The following is a 16,324-nucleotide window of genomic DNA, read 5'->3' on the forward strand; positions in this document are numbered from 1 at the left end:
GTTTTTTTTTTTCGCCTGATAGTTATTTTTGTTTTGGAATACTGTTAGCCTCATAGCATAATTGCCTTAATAGTCATATTTTTAAGGTTTTCAGGAAAGAAGAAATTAAAAATCACAATCTGCCTTAGGCAATCATGAGAAAAAAAAACTCATATTTATCTTCCTTTATTTATATCTGCCTAACTCTACTCTCCTAACACTGCTGATTCACCCCGCCTCATTGCCATCGTTCTCTGCCAGTTATCGTTATCAGAATGCTTGTTACATTCAAAAACAATTTCTGCCTAAGTCAAAAAGTTTACTTAAAAGCACTTTCTGCTAATACAGTAAACTAAACATAATATTATGTCAACTGAACCTTGCAGGGGGGAAAAAGTGAACTGGCCTCTCGTTTTAAGGGACTAGGTTGCCATCTTGTGGTGGCAAAGCGCCACTGCATCCATCCCCCAAAACTCTGCGATGGGAGACGACATCCGTGAACGGCACCACGGCTCCTGACGTGGCGACGCGCGACAGGTCCGGTGCTTTCTCGTGGGCTGCAACGATTGGACGGACACGATAGTTCGGCAATTTTAATATAGGATGTAAATACACAGGTGCCACGTTCAGTACGCGTTTTTATGTAAATACAAACAACCAACCGATTCCGAACCAAAGTGAAACCACGTCACTTGTCTGAAGTTGTCTCCGTCCTACACAGGTGCACACACAGCACAGGACTGAGGATCAGCTCCTCAGGCACAATGCGCGGCAGATAGTTGACCGAATTAAGTTCTTAAAGTTTTGATAATCTGATTGAATCATTCAAGGTAAGGATAACAATTGAGTGAATAAATCACGTTGTTGAATATAGAAGAAGATACTGTAGCCTACAACTCATGTCGTATGTTATGTGGTTTTCAACGACGCACGGTCGGTGACAAGGTTTTTGAAGCACCTGTTGCCAATAAAGTGACATTATAGCTAAAGCTGTTACAAGCAGGTGTGTTTTATATTATACCACACGTCAGCGTGACAAGTATCCTGAGAACCACAGTGGGCTAATCAATCCTATCATAGGATTGATTAGCCCACAGTGGTTCTCAAACTTTTCTTATTTCAAGGACTCTCATAACTCTGAGTATACAAATGGAACCAAATGGTCCATTTGGTTCCATGTGTATACTCTCAGAGTTACAGACTGGCAAAGGGTCCATTTGGTTCCATGTGTACACTCTCAGAGTTACAGACTTTTAAAGGGTCCATTTGAACCCTGAGGGTCCCTGCCTCTGCCTGCCTGGACCCCACTTTGAATGTCCCTTGCTTCCACTTCCACACTGAGCCATCCTTGTTTCCATTGGCCAGGGGGTCCGCCGTGTAGGTGACAGCCCCCCCAGAAGCAGTGATGCCTCAGCTCACGGTGACCACGGTGCTCCAGGTGCTGCTGCTCCTCTCTGCGGTTCCTGCTCAGTACTTCATCTCCAAGTGGACCGGACCCACCACGACGGAGCGGTACCACGCCACCACGCGGTACGGTTGTACAGTGGGATGATAGGTGGGCTGCGGGCACTAAAGGGACATCTGGGCACCTCGATGTAAAATTGGCTTTCATATTTCATTATCTAGTAGATTTGATGTTTTCGCTGTTTATCTTAGAAACAAAATACATAGGGTGTAGGCTATTATGAGGTTAGGCACTAGGCTATGTAAATGTTCTGTGTTTGGGATCTCTGGCACACTTGCATGTGGACTACTGGGATGTACTGTACACACTGAACCATGACAGATGCATATTAAGGATAACTATACATTCATTGTTGATGGACTATTTATATACGCATTATTCCTTGATGACAGACTGCACATAATCCAGATACCCACTGTTGAAGGCTGGCTATAATACTGTATATCAGTCTTATATTCACTGTTGATAGTAGTGTACCTATTTATCCAAATACCCAGCTGACAGCCTCTGTACATAATGTCTCATTCACTATTGATTGTACATACTTAATATTCTTTCATATATTCCTTGGTGTTCGATGTAAGTAGGTCGGAGGGGCTTATTGTTGGTATTGGCTGAGATGTACATTCATGTATATAGCCTATTCACTGTGATACATTGCACATTTATACTTATATTTATTTATAGAATATACATCAGACCCAGCCCATCTGTCTAGTAAATGGTAAATGGTTAATTTATATATATATATATATTTCATTTCAAAGTAAACCTTTATTTGGATATTTAAGAGGTTTCCCTCATCTACAGTGACGACGAGCGACAATAATTTATTTATTAGCCTTAGCCTTTCTCCAAAGCGCTTTACAATGTGCATTACATTCACCTATTCACACACACATTCACACACTAATGGCAGACTGCCTTATTTATTCATTTATTCTTTATCTTCTCTCTACTCTTATCTAGCTATCAAGGGCTGGGCAACATGACTTCAAATCAGTATCATGATTATTTTAATATTTTTTGCCTTTTTATACAGTTCTTTTTTGTACTGCCCTCATAGTTCACTGTTAATATTACGGGCTCGCTACCTTTGCACGCCACCATTGTACAACAAAGTATAATACGAGGCTTAATTGGTTAATCACACTAATCGATTTAGTCGATTATCAATACATTTGTATTCAATTAACCTTCAAGAGGAAGATTAGGGTCATTTAGAGGTTCTAAATATCGTTTACGATATATTTTCAGTTAGTTGCCCAGCCCTACTATCCTGTGTTTCACACTTACTGCTGCTGCTACAACACCAGAATTTACCCACGGCAATCAATATGCCTTATCTAAGTATGCTTTAACTTTTCAAGAATATTGAAAAGTTCTGGGGCCGTAGCCTGCCCCAGATTGTGGAATATCCTCCCTCTTCACATTTGCTCTGCTCAGCCCTTGGGGTTGTTTAAATCTCTATTAAAGACCCATTTTGTCTCCTGCCATGTATACCTTGATGCTTTGATATGCTGTTTTTGTTCCATTTTTTGTTGTGATCTGTTTAATTTGCTTGCCTTCCTTCAATTATTTTCTTTGTTTTAATTTGTTTTCTTCTGCTCTGTTTGCCTGTTTTGTTTTATTTGCTCTTGTGCTATATAAATAAACTTTGATTTTCAGGTTGCTGAGGATTTGGAAGGAGTGGAGGTCGTTTGTAGAGGGTTCCACTACAGAATTGAACGAGTGGATTTCGCAGCAGATGTCTAACATCAAGTGAGTGAAAATGTTTTCAATTCATTTGTAGCATGGATTGAGATTTTGTTACTTATTTTGTGTAGAGGGGCTGATATTTATTTTTTAACTGCATCATGCATTTAAATACACACTTAAAAATAATATATATCAAGAAATGGAAAGTGGAATGCTAAAACGTTCTCAGCTTCAACAAAACTAAATATTTGGGCTACAACATGATTTGTAGGCCTGAGATTTTGTGGCATGACAGTACTAGAAAACTAAGACAGATTTTGGAATATTTAAGACAAAATGGTATTAGCAGAACATGACGATACAACATGCACTCTGTGATATCGTCTGTCGGGTATGGAGAACATGGAGATAAGAGGTTTCAGCAACGATATACTGTACACAAACCGAGTGACAATATTATTTTCTCTGTAGGTCGCTGGTTGGTTTTGCAGAGGAAGACGTGACATCTGAGTCAGCTGCATTAGAGGTCATGCTTTATGACAACGCTCAGGGATACTTTGGAGGTATGTGTCTACATACTGACATGTTTGGCACTTTTGGGTCGAGGGAAATATTCATAACGAAGCTAAGAATACGTTTGTAAATCCATTATCGTATCCAGGTGCAGTACGGGAATTTTTATTTTGTTAACTTAAGTGTTAAATAGCTCTATATTCTAACAGCAATTATTGTTATATAGCAGGGGTCAGCAAGTAAGTTTGGCCTCGGGCCAATGTTTTTCTAAGCCATTAGGAAACACAATTAATGGCTGATTTAAGGCATGTGAAACTGTTTTTTTTTTTCATCCAAAAGTCTAAAGAGGAAAGCTGACAGTCAAACATATTATTCAAAGAATGGAAATACTATGTGTTCATCCTACCCGATTTCATCAATCCAAAGCCAATACTATCTACTGTATGTCTTAACTACAGTTTATGGGACTGTAGGTTAGATATATTTAAATTGTTAACAAAAACGGTCCACGGTCCCACTGCTAGAAGAGTGTTTGTTCTGTAAAAGGGTTCTCCCTGTCTTTCCAGCTCTAGTAAACAGAAAATACATTTTCAGGTCAGGAGACCAATTGTATCCAATCAGGAGAGAGAACTCATACAGGATAAACAAGTGTAAATGGGCGGCAGTGGCTCAGGGGCAGGGGCGGCCTTAATGATCTGGGGGCCCGTTTCAAGAGCTCATATGGGGGCCCCATATGCACCCCCCCCCCCCCAAAAAAAAAAAAAAAAAAAGCTAAAACAACTCACTCACATGATTCACTTGAGCTGAGCCCTGATTCAATCAGATCTACATCATCTTCTTGCATGAAATTCTTGGACGTCGGCCAGCCAGAGGCGGGTCCCGGACTGGGATGCGAGTCAAAAAATATATAAAAAAAAAAAAAAAAAAAAAAATTAAACTTTTTTTTTTTTTTTTTTTTTGGGGGGGGGGGGCCCTGAGGTTGGGGGCCCGTTTCAATTGAAACGGGTGAAACATAGGAAAGGCCGCCACTGCTCAGGGGTAGAGTGGCCGGTAGAGCGGCCGAACCGCAAGGTTCCCAGTTCGATCCCGGGCTCCCCCAGGGTTAATGTCGAAGTGTCCTTGAGCAAGACAAGTCTCTTAGAACGGAGAGAAACAATGTATCATTTAAGGCATGTGTGAAACACCGCTTTGGTTTGTTTTTTAAACGTGAGAGGTTTTTTTTTTATCCAAAAGTCTCAAGAGGAAAGTTGACAGTGAAGACATAACATTCAAAGTGGCAAATGGAAAAAGAACAATTTGTTCATCATACCTGATTTCATCAATTCAAAGCTATTGCTGTCCATATTCTACCTGGACTGTCAGTCAGCTAATGTAAATTATTTACACAATATTTTGTTGGGCCTGTTGCCTACCACTGCACTAAAGCATATAGCAATGAGCAATGATTACTATGAGATTATAGAGCTTTTAACCTTTTAACCAAAAAACACTTGTATGGCAAATTTAGAAGTTTTTCAAAAATGGCTAAAATACGTCTACAAGCTCACAATGCATCACAATGCGATGCATTGTGAGCTTGTAGATGAGCAATTTTTGCTATTTGTCATACAATGAAGTATAGGGTTTAAATGGTAAACAAAAATGGAAATTACACTTGACTAGTGCATACTTGTGGTATCCGTATTAGACCCCCTCAGCTCTCCTGACTTGCTTTCACATTTTGTCCCCCAGCCTCCAAGGAGGTGCGTAGCCCCCGCCCCCCGTTTGTGTTCCTGCGGGTGGGGGACGTGGTGCTGGAGAGGAAGCGTAGCCTGGTTGGGGTGGTGGTGAGCTGGGACCCCGAGCTCCGAGCACCTCCAGGGTGGATCAACAAAGTATATGCTGACTCTGAGGTTAGCAGTTAAAAAGTTCTACTTGCTACTGTTGTTGTCCATATTCATTGTGTAAGTGGCATGTGAAAGCCAGTGTATACTTCTCAAAACATGGGTTTGTGAATATGAAAGTAAGGTTCGTTTCAGTTTCACTTCAGTTTTGACAAATAAAATGTATGATAGTCCTAGCTGACGGTAGCACATGCTACGCACTCCATGATGCTACCAAAGAATGTGTGTCACAGCTACTGAAAGGCCCACATTCAGCCTGAGGCAGAGCAGGTGCACTTGAGTGGATTTATTAACCACATGAACACTAGCGTCCCCATTCTGAGCATGTCATAATAGGTGAATATTTGGCAAAAATAGCCGATTTACAAGCTCACACTGCTTTGCAAGACAAGGTATTGTGAGCTTTTAGATCTGCTATTTTGAGTGAAGAGATTTGGTGTAGAGGGTAAACAAGGAGGCCAAGTGTAGACCCCTGGGGGTCCCTGGTCAACAACGTATATAGGGTTACGAGGTTAAAAACCAGTCCTACAACATTTAATGAATTCAAAGGAATAGGCAGGAATCCAAAGTCCAAACAGGAAAATGTCAAACAGGCAGGTGAGGCAGGCAGAACAGGTTCTGGAGAAGGTACTGAGGTAAGCAGAAACGGCAAACATAAATGCAGCAGCTGAGTTAGGATTCACATAACCAGAAACGCTGAATAACGATACAGAGATTAGACCGTCAAGACATGAAACACAAAGTAACATCGACACTCCGGGAACTGGCAGGGAACAGAAGCAGTGAGCTGGTGCAACTGGTGTGGGCCAGAGCCATGTAATGACTCATGAGAGAGTTGTATCAACTCCTTTCATTCCATGATCTTTTTTTCCAGATCATGGAGCCTCTTAATAGTTCCTGGAAGTTAGCAGTAAACACTAGCAGCGCATGTGGCCTATGGGTCACATTGCTCGGCAAGACTTTAACGTTGGCACGGCTCTCTCTTTATATGGCTCTGGCTAGATTAGGGAATGAGGTGCATGTGCTCACATGGGAGCCGACGGTGCTTGTGCACCTGCCTTCATTGGAGCAGCTGCCCTAGTTCCACTTTGTGTGTGAGGGGGTTTACATTAGGGAAAAAATACTTGATACAGTATAGAGAAGATGGGTCATTCCAAGCCTCGCCAATGGTATGAAACAATATACACCTCAGTCTAGTTCTCCTAAATGGTCACTGTCACCCTACTGTATGTGATTACAGTTTGGCCCAATGTCCACCTTTAGGGCCCAGTCACACATGGCGCTTCAGACACGGCAGCTTCCCCGTTCACTTCCATTATATGTAAGAAAAGAGGCGGAGCGTCCCGCTGTGGCGTGCTGAACCGTGTGAAGTCCAATGCATGGGGTTCAACATTGGTGAACCTTGACCGGTAGCCAACCAATGGGACCGAACCACCATGCATTGATCCTTCTTGACAGCCATTTGTAGTTTTGTTTCAGTGAGCCAGCACACCAATGTCAGTCAAACTAACTACACACCGGAAAACCTGCACTCCTGCTGGCACTGGCCACAGCCCGCAAGACAACATGGGAAATGAACGCGCCTGAAGTCTTGGCTCGTGCTGGCTATGACTCGTATGAAGCCCATGTGACTGGGCGCTTATGGACTCGCTTACGGCGCGTTCATGTGAAGTCCAAAAGGATTTATGGCTGTCCCTCTGTTAAATTGCCACGTGCATGAGGGCTTGAGAGATCTCTTCATGGTCCCTTTCCGGATTAAAAACAAAATGAGGAAATGACAAATTTGAAAAAGGATAATTTACAAAACCTAAACTAAACACAAATTAAAATGAACATGATAACCTGAACTAAAGAACTGACTAGTTTAATTAAGGAGGAGTAATTAAGGAGAAAAGATGTGGAAAGGGTCATGAATGAAGGACTCCTTCAAGTGCTGTCCCATTCCTATTAATACTTTTTTGAGTCCTCGCATCCTCTCACACTCAGGCACTTACAAGTGACGTCATCTGCATAAGAGTCATTGTAGCCAATGCATGCTGAGGCGTCAGATGTATTTTCCCATATTTTCTTGCAGGTTGTAGTAGGCAGTGCCAGTTTTCTTTTGTGTAGTTTGTTTGACTTATGTTGGAGTGATTGGCTTACTGAAAGAAAACTACAGATGAAATGCCAGCACTTTTTTCCTATTGGTTGATGCCCAGTCAAAGTTTAAAGTTTACCAGTGTTGAAAGTGACAAGTCAAAACGCCACAACCGGACGCTCCACCCCCTTGCTCCCATAGAATGGAAGTGGACACTGTCGCTGATGCTTCTGAAGCGTGTGTGCGACCGTGCCCTAAGGCATTAATGGAGTCATTGGAATTGTCTCTGTGCATAACTGTAGTCCTGGGTTTTAAAAAAGTGGCATACCCCTTCCCTGTTCCATTTAATTACCCTACAGTTTTGTTTAATTGGCTGTAGATTTGAACGGGAAACACATATGAGGGTGTCCTATGTGTTTCAAATCTGCTGCTGAGCTGATCAAATGAAGCAATGGGAAACTGAACTGGAACAGGAAAGGGGTATGCCACCTTCTAGAAACCCGGGACTACAGTTATGCACAGAGCCTATTGGGCCCGAGTCGTCACATCTCAGAAACGTCCTGTGATCTGTGATGCCAGATCTTGCGAGTGTGTTGCTGAAACAAAGCTAAATTTCTCCTGATTTGTCTGTCTGACAGATGTCGTTTTAATAGGTTTAGAACAGCTGCGGGTCTCCCAAAGGGGTGAGGTACTGATACAAGAACTAACTAAGTTGGGCTGTCTCGGTTTCATATCGTCTCTGATTATAAAGTCTGTGCACAGCTTCTTGTGAGGAATGAAGTCATGTGATCACCCACTGCAGCTCGTTGTTCTGATCTGTTTCGGTACACATATAAATACAATAAAGATTATAGGTGACTGTAGGACTGATGATAAGAGTGGAAGCAAGTTTGTAGATGGGAGGGACAGTAAAGACAGTTTAATAAAATTGAATTGAGTCCGTTTGAGGGCATCTGGTGGCTTAGTGGAGAATTGCAAGTTAAGGAAGTAGAGGAAATGTTGCTGGAGAGTCGAGACCGTGTGTGTGTGTGTGTGTGTGTGTGTGTGTGTGTGTGTGTGTGTGTGTGTGTGTGAAAAGCAGATGCAAAATCTCTCACACTCTCCCTTGTGGATTAAGACATGATTTATACTTGGTGGATATAAATCAGTTCTATTGGAGGCACACAGAAGCTTCCAGGGTTAAAGGGCTAGCTCTACATATTCAGATTGATGTCCTTGAAATTCCATTAGATCTTATATATATAGATCACCTATTCTCTCCCTTGTCTACAGAGACAAATGACTGAGACTAAAGCTGGCTGCATACTACCACCCAAACAAATTATCTGAGGATTAAATAGTTTTATACTCCATACTTATTCTCAACAATCTCAAGTCACTAACTCATAATCCTGTGCTGGCATGTTAAGTCATATGATGGGTGTGGACAAACAAGCCACTTCCCTGATGTGTGTGTGTGTTTGTGTTTCTTTGTGCAGGAGAGCAAAGCGGAGAACACGCCTCACTACAAGGTTCTGTTCAGTGGTCCTGGGTCGTCCTCTGTACGCGTGGCCTACCTCCCCCAAACACAACTGGAGCGTATCACTGGGATGAAGGTCAGTACGGTACTGTACACCTAAACTAGCTCAGTGCAATGAGAGAAGGCTTTTAAGAAAACACTTGTATCGCTTTCGCTATCCCCATTTGAATAATAACAATTCTAGAATGTGCCCTTATTTAAGTATTGGTTCTAATATTGGAATCTGTTCCAAAAATGTGTACCCACTCTAGTTTTACAATCCTTTGAGGACGTTGCATTGACATCATATCCCCTTACTCTAACCTTAACCATATCCACTCTAACCGTAAGCCTTATCTTGACCCCAACAGATGCATGCCTAAACCTAACTCTTACCATAACTTCAACACTTAAGGCCTTAGTTCACACACACACACACACACACACACACACACACACACACACACACACACACACACACACACACACACACACACACACACACACACACACACTATGTGAAATATTCACTGGTGTAATTTTGCATTAAAGCTATTCAGATTGATCCCTCATTCATACAGGTTGATGTCCAGGTTGATTCTCAGTGCGGTGATACGTCGCTTTATTTCTGCGTAATATTTGATAACTAATCACACAACAATTAGACCCGATTAAAGGTCTCAGTCACCATGACTGATTTCAGTCATTGTTATAGGATTAACAAATTATATGTCAAATAATATTAGAAATTTCAAACTAGCAATAGAATACATGTTCAGAAGCATCTTCCATAAAACCCTAATGATCTCTGATGTTTCATGAAAAGCAAAGGTTAAAGCCTCTATCTGCAATTTCTTCAACTGGTTGACTTTATGTAGAACAGCAAGAACATAGATACACACAATGTAATGCCTACAAATTGTCTAGGAAACACAGCGCTAGTGTCAGGGGCTCCTTTCTCGCTGCTGTTTCACGAATCAGAGATAATCAACTTTATTGTCACATCATAGGTTTATAGGTGTAAATCAGTGGGTGAAATTATCTTTTATGCAAACTCCATAGTTTTTGTTATTTCCATAAGTATCTGATTTCCATAAAGTGACCTTTTCAGTCACAAGATTTGTTTTTGCTTTAATCCTTTATTGCTTTAATGGTGTGTAAGGGCCTTTACCCTAACTTCTAACCTAACAGATACTGTACATGTCTAAACCTAACCTTATGAAACTGCAGAAAAATCTAATTGGCAACAGCAATTTTATCCCCAAATAAACATGCTTTCAGTAAGTGACCACTTAAGCCCTATTTCACAAATAATGCAAATGGACCATCTACAAGCTCACAACACACTGCATAACTATGCATTGTGTGCTTGCAAATCTGCTATTTCTTATTTTATTTTATTATTAATTATATATTTAATATATATATTATTTAATCATTTGGAAATGTTCGCCTATAACACAGACTAGGGACAGCAGGTTCACAGTGGTTAAAGTGGTCCTATGTTGGATATTTCCAGCCAGACATTCCCATGTTGGAGGAGTATTTCACACACTTTGATGGAGAGCGCTTTGTCATGCAGCCCTGGCTCCGAGACATCTTCCCCCAGGACGAGGAGGATGATGACTGGGTCCACTGAGTGTGTGTGTGTGCGTGTGCGTGTGCGAGTGTGTGTGCACACATATGAACGAGTTTGGTACATGTATATGATTATATGTGTGGATGGAGTTGTCGGGTAGAAACTAAATTGACATAGAATATTTATTTTCAAAAGTAGCTCACAACATCACATTGGCTATTTTCACTACTTTTACTACGATGCACTATGTTATTACAACAAAAACATAAAAAGTTGAAATATGGAGATGCAAGGTTTCTGCCCGACATGATGATATGTGCACGTGTGTGCTCTGTGCACCTGTGCATGTGGACAGAAACAATATGCAAAACCACCAAAGTAGATTTGACTACTGCTGCTACTGTTTGTGTGTGTGTGTGTGTGTGTGTGTGTGTGTGTGTGTGTGTGTGTGTGCGCGCTAGAGTAGTCATGCACGCTCAAACGCTTGTATGTCAAAACATGCAGATGAGTGCAATAGGAGGATCACATCTTTGTGCCTTTTTTTTTACACCTTCTACATACGCGTATAAGGATTAATTATCATATGTTATCATATACATACTGGTGACACATTAAAGGAAAAAAACAACGTATATAAAGTGTATTAGTAAGGTATTAGCTTCAGTGTGCCTTGCCGATATAATTTTCTCTTCTGATGATTATTTCGAACATACTCAGGATATAAATGTTTCTTCGGAGGATAAAGGTGACTCAGAATAACTTTGTATTGATTTGCAGTCTCCCTTCCCTCAAATGGGGCATGTTGACAGCCGTCTGTGTGACAGAGGCTCCTGCTATCCTTGCCCCAATAACAGTCTTTCATAGTCACTTTCCTCTTGCCATCTTGATCCAAAATCTATGTCAACTGGGCCTCAACAGAATCTTTATACATGCCACAGACCATAGCATAGGATGTTCATTGTGTAATCGCATCATGCAGTGCACCTGTATAAGCATCGGAATTCCTTATGTTTCTCCACTCATTTATTTAGGTTTTTCCTTTAATTTTCTAAATCTCAGAGATATGTTTTTTACAGAGTACGGGGAGCTATTTTAATTGATATAATTGTTTCTGTTCTGATTTGCACACCCCTTTTTTATATTTGGAGTAATTTAAAGTCATACTGTGCAACTTCAATTCAACTTTGAAAGATTATTCAAAAATAACTACTAATTTACTGTTATCACAATAACATTCCACATAAATGTGTTTTTGACAACTTCTCTAAACACTATTAATCACTTTTTATTCAGAAATTATCTAGGCACCGGAAATGTATTTATTTATGTATTTTAGTTGCTAAATACAGTTTATGACAACTTGTTGCGTTCCAGAATATCATACAGGGCGCTACCGACGCTACAGCATTCCTTTTACAGCTGTGCTTCCATATTCCGTACACGATGTAATGACAATAGAGCTACGGGAGGCATGGCCAAAAAGACTACTCAAATGAATGTTACACAGTGCGACTTTAGCCCATTAAGAGTTAAGACCTGAGGCCGATTCTACAAATGCCTTAAGCTGTATATCTGCTATCTTTTAATAGCCAACGCAAAAATCTAAAATTACACTGATGCTTTCCCGGTTTCTAATGGGTTAAGCTCATGCCGCACTATTGCTGCTGCTAAATGGAACTGGCAATGTTGCATTTAAATAATGTACTAAGCTCTTATTCATCATGCTCAACCTGAGACACAAAAGTTGTTGAAACCCCTCCTCGCTAGTCCTCACTGTGAAGGAGGTTTTCTCTGTGTGGCTGGGATATCTGAGAATTTGAGTCCATTGGATCTCTGCAATTATGTGAAGGAGTAATTCTGCTGTACGAGTATTAAATTCAGTTTCTTACTGAATTCTGGTACTAGCCTGTCCAGTTGCCATTACCATGAGTGGTTAAATGTACAGTGTTTGTAATGTGAACCTACTGTACATTTGAAGGAGTTATTAAAGATATTTTATGCTTGTTCTAGATTCATTCCATTGTTGATTTTGTAAAGAGGAAAGCGGTATGTGAGTCAGCTTTAGGGCGATACTGGTAGGCTGGCATGTCATTGACATTGCCTTGAAATTACTGCTGAAGATTTTCCAAACGAAATGTTGCTTGGTTTTTGAGTGAGCCATTGGATTCCATTAATTTCAGCATGGCATGAAAATCTAATTGCAGATAAACTTGCTTGATTATTGTTCCTTTATCATCGTTGTGTTTTAATGCAACTAATGTATACCAATTAGTTCCGATGTCACGTTTTGATTGGCTGAGACATCTAATGAGTGCCATCTCCTGATAAGCACTCTGTCTATAAAAGTATCATCCCACCTTATTACCTTGTTTGCTGCTGGGAGAAAATGTTGACCAAGTGATAATGCTTAGGCAACATAAGTTATTCAGGCATGTTTGATAACTATTAATGACTTGACAAAACGTAGACATACGCATAATATAAAACAATTACTGGAAAATTGTTTTTTGTATGCCATATGGCTGAGCTGAGTCTATAACGTACTGACAGCGGTCTGTTCCTGTTAGTAAGCATATAGCTCTGAAAATCATCTACATGCAAAGTTTGTTCCAAGTTGACAAATGTAAGAACGTCATTAGATACAAATAGATTTGTACAATAAAGCTTTATTAAAATACAAGAGGTTTTGGTAAGTAAATTACATTGTGGTGGAAGTACGTGTGTATGTTTAGAATTTCTCTGCTCGTCTGTCTCTGGGTCGGAGGCTGAAGGTTGCAGACACACGGGAGAAGATAGTGACAGTGGGTCTGCGGGGGGTTCGTGCCTGGGTGGCACCTCCCAAATTTCTGTCTCTCTCCTCTTCCTCCTCCTCACTCTTCCACTCCTTGGTCTCCTCCTCTCTGAGCTGTAAAGGGGGACCTAGGCTCTGTCTCAACAGGTGACACACCTCGCTGGCCTTCTGCTGGGCGTTTTCAACCGCAGTCACACAGGCACGTGTCCTGGAAGTGCAATGATTAACAGAAAGAAGGGAGGGAAATGTAGACATGAGGCCATAAGATAAGAGGACAAAATTGCATGTACTTCTTACTGCGCAATCTTACTATTTTTGTGACTGCACTCTGAAGACTTGTAGCTGAAAGTAATTGCAACTGTACAAGAATTATAACGGAACGTGTAGCTATCAGCTGGTAATCAACACTGTTTACAATAACACAATAAATTGTAAATGTGATGCAGTCAGTTATGAGTTAAGTGTGGTATTACAATGGTAACTACTGTTGCATATTTGTTGGCCAGGATTTATTTCTTTGCAAATGCAAAGGTGTACGAAGCGAGAGTGCGGTCTAGCCAACACCAACTCGGGACTCCTGAATCGCTGCCCTCCACACTCTTATCTGGCATCAGGGTCTTGACTTGAGCTCTGCAGTGTTGTTAACTAAGCTTTCATGTCGCAGTATGTCTGTCAACACAGGTGTACACACACCTCAGTTGACTCAGGCACTCTGCAGAATGGTAGAAGTGTGGTTGTCCCACAAAGACACTCTTGTCCAGTTTCTCCAACAGAACATAGCACACTTTCTCCATCTTCTCCTGGTCTGAGAAACTGGCTGTGACCTGTAAGAACAAAGGAATTCTTTCTTTGAAATGCAACACAGATTGGAACTACTTCACATTTGTAAAATATAAATTACTTGACTCCATCTCTTTCTCTCGGACATATATGCAAAGTCACACACAGATGACACCATGGATCAATAGTCATCTTCTACCTCTGCATCCATGTGGTAAAGATCATCTTCTCTGTGGAGATGCCGCCTCACTGAGATGTCCTCATCCTTCACCTCGTGTTTTCTTAAATTATAATGGCAAAAGTTAGTTACACATAATGGTAAAATTATATATATATATATATATATATATATATATATATATATATATATCCTACATTATGTGTGTGTATCTTGGGCATAAACAATTTAACATTGAAGTTTAATTGTGACACCACATAAAAATAAAATATTTTAAACTGATTTTCATTGTCTATATACATCACAACTTTTATTATTTTGTATTATTTTTTAATATTTTCTTTCACAGGACATTGTAATGATCATTAAACTAGAGCAATAACCCACCTATCTCCCAGACACCCTCCCCAGTCAGAGTTAGGAGTTTGAATGAATGTAGATTTTTTGTGCAGGACAAATATGTGAAGGGAATTCATTTATTAATTCATTTCATTTATTTTATATAATTATTATTTTTTTAAATATTTTTATATCATCTCTCACACTTATGCCAGTCTGCCAGTGATCACCCTTCCCTGTGCCAATGTTGGCAACTTGGCACCCGTGCCTATGGTTGCCTACCCCTGGGCTATTAATACTCCTACTAATAGAAATTAGTAGGAGTAGACTACTGGTGCTAACTGCTAATAGCTTACTGTTACTTAGTTGGTACCAGTAGTATAGCAGCTAATAACTACTTTTGAGTTCCTCACCTGAGTGTTTGTAAAATATAATCGATCCGCCGAGAGATGCTGTTGGTGACGTCATTCACAGATTCCTTGCTGTTGCTCAGTGTAATCCGTACAGATCCTCGGTCTGCCGGACAACAGATCTCTGCTGTTCCAGACACATGAACCTCCCGCTGCCGCTGAGCCGTGTGCTGTGTGGTCACTTCCACGTCCACCTCTTTGTTGTTATAGATCACATCCCGAGCAGCAGAAGAAGGTACAGCTACAGCACCGAACACTCGAGTAGGGCGATCCATGGCTGCGCCGCGGCATAAAGCTACCTTTCGCTGCTATGGTAATAATAAAACGGTTGCATTGTGGGATATGTTGGCATGTCCGTTGAAAGGACTACAACATTGAATGTCCGCCTGCGTTGGTCAGTAGATGGCAGGCAAGAGGATATTATTCCCCTAAAAGGGCATTTTAAGGACGGATCAGACGAGCTATAGGTTATAGGAATTGTTTGAAAATAAGAAATAAACATTTGATACCAGAAGGCTAACGCATAAGGTTCGCTGTTCCCTAATAGGCTACCCTATTTCGTTAGCCTCATAGTCTACATTTTAAGGTTTTCAGAAAAGAAGGAATTCAAATCACTTAACTGCCTAAGTCATCTTTTGACTTAGGCAATTATGAGGGGAAAACACGAATTTTGCCTAACTCATATTTATCTGCCTTTATTTATTTATATCTGCCTAATTCAAAGAGATAATAGGCAGCTAGTGATTTTGGAATGTAAAAGCATTCTGATAGGCTGAGGACATAGGCAATAAGGCAGGGTGAATCAGCAGTGTTAGGCTTAGAGTAGTGTAATCACAATTTGCCCCAAATATTAGCATATTAGGCAATTATGCTGTGAGGCTAACGATTTTAGGCAGGGAAGCAACCCAAGAGTCCTTTTTTGTTGTTGCCATAATTCAAAGTTCAATGTGTTTATTTTTCTTCTTTTTGTCATATATAGCCACTTAGTATAAAATAGGGTTCAAGTGGTTCAAGTCATCTTTATGCTATACTGTATATTAAGTAATTTAGCTGGGGAACCCCTTCAAGGACCCATGCATGGGGGTCCCCGGACCCCAATTTGACAACCACTGCTACCCTCTGTGACAGGGAGAA

At 40.7% G+C, this 16,324-nt stretch overlaps 3 protein-coding genes across 4 annotated transcripts in view; 2 read left to right on the forward strand and 1 right to left on the reverse strand.

The window, feature by feature from the left end:
* Positions 1-16,324, forward strand: part of phip (PHIP subunit of CUL4-Ring ligase complex) — a 144,554-nt gene that overhangs the window by 63,668 nt on the left and 64,562 nt on the right. The window lies entirely within an intron of this gene.
* Positions 535-12,703, forward strand: LOC311063617 (uncharacterized protein). 2 transcript variants are annotated; one of them, XM_084083138.1, is made up of 7 exons: positions 535-809; positions 1,345-1,509; positions 3,113-3,205; positions 3,614-3,705; positions 5,387-5,547; positions 9,094-9,210; positions 10,633-12,703. In XM_084083138.1, exons 2-7 carry the CDS (start codon positions 1,385-1,387, stop codon positions 10,750-10,752), a joined length of 708 nt encoding a protein of 235 aa, XP_083939264.1. In that variant the 5' UTR covers positions 535-809; positions 1,345-1,384; the 3' UTR covers positions 10,753-12,703. The 2 variants fall into 2 exon arrangements, with proteins under 2 accessions (XP_083939264.1, XP_083939263.1); XM_084083137.1 differs by having other exon boundaries at positions 10,637-12,703.
* Positions 11,257-15,480, reverse strand: irak1bp1 (interleukin-1 receptor-associated kinase 1 binding protein 1). Its single transcript, XM_084083139.1, has 4 exons — positions 15,194-15,480; positions 14,463-14,544; positions 14,177-14,307; positions 11,257-13,691 (listed from the first exon to the last, which is right to left on the reverse strand). Exons 1-4 carry the CDS (start codon positions 15,463-15,465, stop codon positions 13,421-13,423), a joined length of 756 nt encoding a protein of 251 aa, XP_083939265.1. The 5' UTR covers positions 15,466-15,480; the 3' UTR covers positions 11,257-13,420.

The sequence above is a fragment of the Gymnoscopelus microlampas genome (assembly GCF_963454915.1).
Source record: "Gymnoscopelus microlampas genome assembly, chromosome: 16".
NCBI classification, from domain to species: domain Eukaryota; kingdom Metazoa; phylum Chordata; class Actinopteri; order Myctophiformes; family Myctophidae; genus Gymnoscopelus; species Gymnoscopelus microlampas.